This window comes from Rhincodon typus, chromosome 5, assembly GCF_021869965.1.
Source record: "Rhincodon typus isolate 14 chromosome 5, sRhiTyp1.1, whole genome shotgun sequence".
Taxonomy (NCBI): Eukaryota; Metazoa; Chordata; class Chondrichthyes; order Orectolobiformes; family Rhincodontidae; genus Rhincodon; species Rhincodon typus.
In genome coordinates this window covers 86,924,566-86,934,369 of record NC_063336.1, presented here as the reverse complement: position 1 = coordinate 86,934,369, position 9,804 = coordinate 86,924,566, and the positions used below count along the sequence as shown (strand labels likewise).

At 36.6% G+C, this 9,804-nt stretch overlaps 1 protein-coding gene across 3 annotated transcripts; it reads right to left on the bottom strand.

Moving 5' to 3' along the window:
- Positions 1-511: 511 nt before the first annotated feature.
- Positions 512-8,168, bottom strand: ntpcr (nucleoside-triphosphatase, cancer-related). 3 transcript variants are annotated; one of them, XM_020526879.2, is made up of 5 exons: positions 8,060-8,168; positions 4,841-5,003; positions 4,645-4,747; positions 4,187-4,396; positions 512-3,969 (listed from the first exon to the last, which is right to left on the bottom strand). In XM_020526879.2, exons 1-5 carry the CDS (start codon positions 8,118-8,120, stop codon positions 3,889-3,891), a joined length of 618 nt encoding a protein of 205 aa, XP_020382468.2. In that variant the 5' UTR covers positions 8,121-8,168; the 3' UTR covers positions 512-3,888. The 3 variants fall into 3 exon arrangements, with proteins under 3 accessions (XP_020382468.2, XP_020382469.2, XP_048453266.1); XM_020526880.2 differs by having other exon boundaries at positions 4,645-4,744; XM_048597309.1 differs by lacking the exon at positions 4,187-4,396.
- Between the last annotated feature and the right edge of the window lie 1,636 nt (positions 8,169-9,804).

Sequence of the window (9,804 nt, the reverse complement as noted above, 5' to 3'; positions counted from 1 at the left end):
TAGGGACGTATATTGTACACAGACTTATGATGTTTATTCCTGTCACTTTAGCTGTGTATGGTGTTTTTTTAATGAAGTGCAGTTGCCAACAAGCTGTTAAAAGTATGAACCATCCCCAACTACGAGCCTTGTCTCCACAAGGCCCTCCAACATCCAGAAGACCCAAATGGTACATGAGAGTTATAAGAATTGAGTGATTCTCTTCAAAGGGTCTCAGCAGAATCAGAAGGTGGGACTGTGACATTTCACATTTCTATTCACTCATTCATAAAACCGTGCTTTTGTAGTACATTTTATAAACTAAACATCTCTTCTACCCCTTTACTGTTTCTTTACACCTTTCAATTCTTATCGACCCATGTTACAACAAGTGTTTAGACCTGTTTCTGTACCAAAGGCTACCTCTAAATAAGTGTTAATATTGCAACCTACTCAGAATACACATTGATGTGTACATAAGTTAGAAGACATTTTAGGATGATAATAAAACTGTTGTTCATAAGTATGAGGAAACATTTGCAAGTTAGATCTTTTAATTAATATAAATACATCCCATGTGGGATTTCATTTGTCAGTATGAGCATTTGTAATTCAGGTGTTCATAAATCAGGAACTGCCTGTATTACTATTTTAATGGTTGTTGTGATATATACAGGCTGTTACACCTATAATCTGCTTACTTTGCTAAATTAAACAGCAGAATCGAAAAAGTTCTAAATTGAGTGTAAAATAACAAAGTAATTAAGACCCAGGGCCAGAAGTGTGGAAGAACAGTATATATCACCAAACAAATGCTTGTTTTGCTTACATGACATTCTTCTGTCTGCTAATTTAACATGCGTCAATAAAGAAAATGTAATAAAGATGCATTACACATTTGTTTCTCTTGGTAACATTAGTTTCTGTACTTCCAGAATTTTCAGCCTTAGATTGTGGTACGGCAGACAGAATGAGGGACCAGGGAGACTTTCATTCATCCCAGGTAGTTGGATAATGTTTCATTCACAGGTCCATTAATATATTTCAGTGGGTAGTTGCTATTAAGGCTGTAGGACTTGTTTTTCTTCCTTACAGCCCTTAGTTTCTAAACTATGTTAAGTGCCTTTGAGTAAAACATAAAGTAGCACAACTCACCATGAAAGGAATCTGTAGAAGTCAGTGGATTTGTTATTAAAATAGGCTTCCTAGAATTGAACATTTCTGTTTTCCTGCAGGAACTGAGAATCAGGTGCTGCACATTTCTAACAGTTGGCCAGATTACAAGACAGAGGTTTATTCTCCAAGAAGAACAGGGTAAGTAAATATGTCTCTTTCTACCTTTGGAACTTTGATGAAAAGTCAACGAACAACACCTTTCATATCCTCAACGCGTCCAAAGGCACTTTACAACCAATGGATTACTTCAAAATGTAGTCACAGCTACAAAGTCAAATCCACTATTAATGTGCCTCTGTGTACCATCAAGATTAGTAACTGTTCCAAGCTATTAACCCTTTGCTTCATCTGGAGAAAAAAAGTCTTTACCAATTAAAATAATTTGTTTTAAACAGAAAAACAAAGTACACTAAAACATTAACAAAGGTGAAGTTGCTGAAGAAAAAAGCTTGAATGTTTTCATCTTGCACTCAAAACATTTTGCAACTATTAAAAAGAGTGAACAAAATTCATACTGTATGAGAAGATAATGCTGACCAGTAGTTGCTATGGAGAATATACTAGTTAATGATTACTGATATTTAAATACCAAGTCTTGAGTTGATTCCAATGGCCAAGGCATTGGCCAGAGAAATGAACCAGAGCATGACTGTGCAAAAAATTACAGGCTGGTGGAACCACATCTAAATGTTAGGCACTGTTGTGAATTTTGGAGTATGAACTGATTGGGATGTTCAATACCTTGCTTGTTGTGTGTTAACAAAAGGATGTGCTATTTAGTTTAATCTGCCAGTCTTTGATATGTACAGTCTACATACCAAACACCATACTGGCATTGAAGTTCATTATTTGCATTTCTAATTTGAGACATAGGCAAAACGTCTTTTTGGCTTGACAAAACTTGGCAGTTACCTGTCAATCATTGTTAACTAGCACTTCTTCATGTCAATGCTTCTACCAATCAGTCCCTGTGTCAACTAACCAGCACTCTCATACAATATGAATATTGTTTGCCCTTGACTTTGGTAAATTTTTGGGAATTTTTTTCCTGAGGGCAAGACAAAAACTTTGACAAAATGTATCTTTATTCCTTCAACACTAAAGGTGAAATCCTTTATAATTGTCTCTGATGTTTGTACAAGATGCTACATATTTCATATCTTGTTAGACAAATTTATACACATGACAGTGTCAAAGAGTGGCTAGTTATGAGGGAATCTATATTTGAAAATTTAATTTGTATGTTTTTGAGGCAGACCTTATTTCAAAATAAATGCTAAACTAAAAATGAAACAAGGAGAAACAAGAAAGATAAAACTACAAATGATAAGGTCTCAGTTTCTAATAAAACTAAAAACAGATTGGGAAAATGAAACAAGCCCTTGTTACAGGCCAGTCCAAACTAAGCAGTAGCTATTTGTTGAGTCTGCTAAGTACAAACTGGTCGAAGAAGATTGACGGGGACTGTCCGATCTAGTTCCGAGGAAGGGTCACTCAATCAGAAACATTAACTCTGTTTTTTTCCACAGATGCTGCCAGATCTTCTGGGCTTTTCCAGCAATCTCTACTTTTGTCCCTGACGCTGAGAATAGGTTTCAGCAGCTGTTTTTATTACTGACATATAACAGTGGTAGTGTACCTCATTTCGACTGAAATGGGCAGATTGTGATTCTGTAGTGCTTTTGACCAAAACTCAGAGTGGAACCTGTAAAGGCAGAATTTGAAGGATTTTGTGAATTACTGTGATAATTTCACTCGAGTGGACTGCTGAACCATTTCACAGAATTGGTCATTTACTGCAAATTAGTGATTTATATTGAACTACACTTGGCCCGTTGAGTCATGTTCAACCTATGTTGATTCTAGATGCTAGACAGTATTTAGTATTTGCTTTGTAGACTCTTGTACAGTCAAAATTTTTGTATTTTAAACCATGAAACCTTGAAACTTCATTCCTTTCGTAATTCACGAGGACTTCGTACTTCTATTTTTAAACAAAAAAAGTTACTGGTCTCTAGAGACTGTAATGTAATAAACAAAATAATACAACACAGGATTATTCTCCTAACTTATTTTGGTTCACTCTTACATGATTATCTGAGTGGTAGCTGATTAACAGCAGAGCTACATTAACAAAGCATGGCAAAGTGAAAATTAAAGGTACTAGAAGTTTACTTTCATTTGCACAGACTATGGACAATTCGCCAAACCACTGAAATGTACTAACATGGGTAGGATCAAATGCTGCAGTTTTTTTTTTAAAAACTGAATTCAAAGAGTGTTAGTGTATCTCTTAAAATTTTAAAGTCTGAAATTGATCTTTGTTTCTCTGTCAAAGTTAAATTTCCGTAGAAAATGCAGAGAAGATATTGATGTAGCAATGTTAAATTTCACATGATTTGTTATTAACCAATAACAATGTCATTTGCGTGCAGTTCACATATAGTGATCACCAAAATAAATCAGTACACATTCTGGTAAACATCCAACTACTACCTTAAACAATATACATAAGTTAGGAAAAAAGCATAAAGTCAAATAACACTTTTATAAACAAGAACACTACATTAGTATACTGCAAGTGGAAGGCGCAACCAGGAGGTATACTAAATCTTTTAAGCATTACTTAAAGTTGTGCGCAGGCCTAAAAAGCCTGAAGCACAAAACAGAAGACCAATCAAAAATCTGCACAACTCATAGGACACATTCTCTTGTAATCATCTACAATCTGAATCAGTTTCTGTTTAGTTCTCTGCAGTCTTGCACTGATGCGACAATCTCTTGTACAATATTATTCCTATTATCCTTTGTAATCTGCAAGACAAAAATAACTATTCAATAATTAATTTCTCAAATGGGGAATATTGCAGAATGGTTTATGTAAATTCCTTATTAACTCTAAATTATTTAGTTATTGCATGCTAGAATGCTGAAGTATAATTCTAATAGCATACTTTTTACAACTTAGTAATTTATTTTAGAGTATATTCCATGTCTGCTCAATTGCATATGGCAGTATTCAGTTTCTTACATTAAATATTTTAACATCCTTTCTGCTTCTGATTTCTTCCACAAGTTCTAAAGGTTTTCCTTTCGGGATAGGAATAGTCCCAAGTATGGTGCCACCAGGTCCATCTAGGATTTGACGTACAGACTGGATAAAGGGTTCACTAAAGAGCTCCATTTTTCCAATCTCATCTATCACGTACACCTTTTTCTCTGTGTCATTTCTGTCGCTAACCTACAAGAAGTAGAGGAAACAAATTAAGAGTACTACCCTATTAACCTTTTGCTTTTTCTATTGACACCATAAGATTCACATTTTTTGGGTTTTTCTTTTCAACTATCATAACCAACCATTAATTTCCTCTACTTAAATTTGGATTACCATTGTTCTAGCAAGTTTCTCATGTCAACTGGTCTCCGACATAGATATAACAGACAAAAAAGTAGGACTAGTATATCTTTCAAGAACAAAAGTCATCTTACTTTTCTGAGAAGAGGGAGGACTAGGCATTCAAATGACGGAAGATCCACTGCATATTGGCCAACTCTATATGCACATCTATGGTTCAGAGAACCTGAATCACTGCTAAGGGCAGGAAAATATCATTTTTAAACATGACTAAACTCATTATCTTAAAATAATATTTTAACAGGCTTGAGGAATTGAAACATTTTATACCTAGTTCTGGACAAAGTTCCTCGCTTCCCCGATACTGTAACAACATCAAATCCTATTCTTCTCCTATCTTTTCTGACTTCTTCAGTGTAAAATCCATCAACAGGAACACCAGAAGATTTCAACACATCTATGGTTTTGTGGATTAGGGTTGTTTTACCTATACCTAGAGAATTATGAAAAAAAAAATTCACTCAAATGATAAGTGGGATTTGCTATTGTAACTCAAATAAAATAGAATAAGTTAATGTGAAATAGATAAGACAATCTTGAGAATTAAATTTTTAATACACTTCCTATTCTGTAGTTTTTTTAATCCCCAGGCAAAATCCCATGGCCAAGGAATATCACCATAATTAAGCACCATTTCCCGTCTCAGCGTTCAGCATTTCATTTGGTGGTTCTTGATGCGCAACCAATTTATCATTTAAAATCCATTTTATTAAGAACACTAAATATAATGTGAACATAGTTGTGGCAACTTCTAGTTTGGGCTGCAAGTAATAATTTAATGAATTATTAGTTAATTGCTTCCAAAAATAAAGTTATTTAAAATATATATAAACACTTCTGCAGTCCAACTGTACATTGTAGGCTGAAATCAGACCTTCACATATCACAAAGCATCTTTAAACTGAATGCTGAATTCCAGTAATATTGCTTGTAAAAAATTTTCAGGGCTGACATTTCCATAATTTAAGCCCCAAAGTACACCTGTGCTTGCACTTTATTACATGCATCCATCTCTTATGCTTTATAATATAAAATGAGATAAAGCATTGATTGAATTACTAGTGGAACAAACATGATCTGCAGGACTCAGACTGCCAGTACAGTGCTCATAAAGCAGCAGGTTAAATCACTACTACAAAACTGTGCCTTTAACACATCAGCTTTAGCATTTATTATGTTTTGAATCTGGTCACATTTTTGCTAGAATAGAATAGCAATTTATTGTCACTTTTATCTTTACAAAAAAAAAGTGAAAAGTTTTATAAGTGACCATACCACAGTGTCTAAATTAATGAGAAAAGTCATAAATAAGAAGAAAAGTAAAAGTTCACAGTTCAATTAACATCTCCTGGGTTTGGGGTACGCTGGAAAACTGGGCCAAAACTGCCATGCACGGCTGGACAGAGACGGCCATGTCGGGCTGAGACCACCCTACCATACTGGGACAAGACTTCCACGCCAGAACTAGATCTCTACACTGGGCCACCGAAAGACACTGAAGCCATCTCTGAAGCAAGGACAAGACCTCCATGGCAAGACAAGACCTCTGCGCCAGGATTAGATCCCCACAATGGGTTGCTGAAAGACCTAGAAGCTGCTGAAGTCCAGCACACAAAGCCAAGATCAACCCTCCTGCCCAAGATCGCCACATCGGGAGACTGTCACACCAGAAGACCACCCCGCCAGGCCTAAACCGCTATTCTGGGCCACTGGAAGCCACCTCATTGCTGGGCCTGGTCTGGAAGGTACTATTGCACATAATGCAGAAACCCTATTCACCTTCTTTGACATTCATGACAGCAATAGAGCCACTTGTTGACAAAACTTTGCTCAATTGTTCTAATATCTCCTTATTTAGTTTGGTGTAATTTTTTGTTTGATTATCTCCCATGAAGTGCCCTGGGATAGTTTACTACATTAAATCTGTTCCACAAATCTCAATTACTATTATATTTATATTTGATCTTCACTGCCTATGTATTGTTTTTTTTACAGTAGCATATCTTTTAACTATACTTAGAGCATTTTCTGCTGTCATTTCTCACAAATCAAATTATGAATACATCGGAGTTAACACTTTCCACAAAAACACATTTCTCCCCAGCTCCTGCCCAAAGTCTAGAATTAATATTTGTAAGTGCATTCTAAACATGTGGTATAGTTTAATTCAGATTTTTAGTTTATTGCTTTCAAATAAAATCACATGCTATTCTGAAAATAAAAAAGTCTTCCAAGTCTATCTGCATGAAAAGATTCAGATATTTCTCAATACCATACCATTATCCATTGTCAGACTCCCCAGAAAAAAAAAGTGATATGTCACTGTACTCAATTTCATATTCTCTACTAGGAGCTTCCATTGTTAAAATTTTCATTATTTCAGTTCAAAACTTAAAAATCAAGTTGAATCTCACTTATTCAAATGTGTTTAAGCAAAAATACCAAAAAAAGTAGTTAAAAGAATGGAAAAACAGACAAGTTTTTTAAAAAAAACTATTTCAAAGATCTGTCCTATTATACTTTGAAAGCATCTAGTATCGATTAGCTTTTTAAATGCCATATTTCTCACTCTACAGAAATTCTTTGTAAAGGATTTCTAGGTCACTGGCACTGACATTTATGCTTTCAGGAACAAGACTGCCCAGGATTTGTTCTGAAGACACAGACCCCTTCTAGTTAATGGAGCCACTTAGGCTGACTGAGGAACATTCCCCTTCTCTAGGGGAATAATGGAGCCAGTTGATTGTGTCCCTTTGCAACTGGGCTTGTCTCACCTTCTGTTCCTCATGGCTTCCTTCCAAGTTAGAGGCAAGTAACAGGGAAATGTGACAATAAGAACATAACTAGAAGGAGAAGTGGACAATTCAGCCCCTTGAGCCTGCTCTACCATTTGATTCAATCATGGCTGATTTTAATTTGGCCTCAACTCCACTTTGCTGACCACTCTCCAGAACCTCTCAACCCATTACTAATTAAAAGCTACCTCCTCTTTAAATTTGTTCAGTCCTAAAGTCCACCATACTCTGGGTAGTGAATTCCACTGATTCACGACTCTTTTAATTCTACCCGTTATCCCAAAACTGTGACACGGTGGATTCCACTATACCGGAGGATAGTATCCTTTCTGAGAATAGACAGTACGTGCAACGTTTACTGCGCTGCATTTTTGGGGTGGCGGGTGCAAAACCCGGTCCATCAAAAACAAAACTAGCATTCATTATCCACACGATTATCTTTCCAAATGCATTCACTGTTTTGATTCACGGCAGCCAACTCGCATAGAGCAAAATCTCACAAATGCGCGGGCAAGGGTGGAGACAACAAGATTCCGATTTTAGACCGCGTTCCCCCCGCTACGATACGGCAGTCAGTTTTCCCGAACCATGCCAGACGACCGTTTGCACTATTCCTCCTACTATTATTCTTCCTCTTCCTCCTCCTGTTCCTATCAGCTACCGATACCGCAGAATAGGCCTTGACTATCACTACCTGGAGGCCCCGTTAACAGTACATGTCTCGCCATCTTAGCACCCTGTCGCGCGAAGCACATGCGCCTGCGCACACCACACCATCAGCTGACCACCCCCACCCTTTTTAATTAGCTGTTGTTCAAAAAAGATCTTGATGACTACCTCATCTTTACAACACATTATTCTTTAAGCATTATATTTTTCATTGTCGCACATAGCAAAAACTTTGAGATAGCCGCAGAAGAAGCCTCATAAAGAAAGAAGCCTGTTATTTGTTTCAATAGTAAATTCATCTGAGCTAGGTTTATCAGTACTGAAAGTGAACTAAATACGTTATACCTTGTAAGGACTTTCTCACCCTCATGTATCTCCTTAAAGTTTTTTTTAAAAAGTTGTTAAAGGGTTAAAACTTAATATTTTCTCCCATTGAATGTGTTACGTTGTTTCTTCCTTATCATTCTTTATGTAAAACAAACTGATTCTGGGAGTGCTGAGTGCTCAATGCGTAGTTTACCTATGGCATCATACAATTCTACTTGGTATTATAGCTTAACACTGATCTTTAGCTATTTGTTTCATTTATTAATTTTTGGCAAAATTCCCTAAACACCAGTTCAATATTACTTATTTTAATGAGACCATAAGAAAAAGGAACAGGAGTAGACCATCGGCCCCTTGAGCCTGCTCCACCAATCGATAGGATCATGGTTGATATGACATTTCTCATGTCCACTTTCCTGCATTTTCCCATTAACCCTCGATTTCCCTACTGAGTAAGAATTTATCTGTCTCAGCCCTAAATATACACAAAGACTGCCCCACAGTTGTCTATGGCAAAGAGTTCCAAAGATTCTCAACCCTCGGAGAAGAAATTCTTCCTCATGCCTGTCTTAAATTAGCACCCCTTTATTCTGAGACTATGGCATCCGGTCTTAGACTTCCCAAAAGGGGAAACATCTCAAGCCCTTAAGAATCCTATATATTTCAATGAGATCTCCTGTCATTCTTCTAAATTCCAGTGAGTAGAGTCTCAACCTGTTTAACCTTTGCTCATTAAATAACCCCTTCATACTGGAGATCACCTTAGTGAACCTTCTCTTAACTACCTCCAATGAAATGAGGCCTTTCCTTAAACAAGGGGATGGAAATTGCTCTCAGTACTTGAGATGTGGTTCTAACCAGTACCTTATCCAACTGCGGTAAGACTTTCACTTACTTTCTCCAAGTCATTAATATATATTAGAAACACTTGCGGCCCCAGCACTGATCCCTGTGGAAACCCACTGGTCACAAGTTGCCAACCTGAGAAAGAACTCATCCCCACTCATGTTTCATTCCTATTAGCCAATTCTCACATGAATACATACCTCCAGCACCATCTACTGTTAAAGCAACTTTATGTGGGGTACCTTATCGAACAACTTCTTGAAATCCAAATCTCACACATCTACTGGTTCCCCTCTATCCACTCTTTTTGAGACTTCCTCAGAAAACCCAGATAAATTAGTCAGATATGATTTCCCTTCCATGAAGACATGTGACTCTGCTTGAATAGATGATGATTTTCCAGATGTTCTGTTACTCCTTCCAAAATAGTTAATTCCAATACTTTTCTAACAATAGATGAAAAGCTAATTAGCCTATAGTTACCCAATTTTTGCCACATCCCTTTTTGAATAGAAGTATCATATCGGCTTTCTTTGGAATTCTTTAGTATTAATGCAAGGTTCAAAGTATCTTGCACCATAAAGACTGATGCAAAAT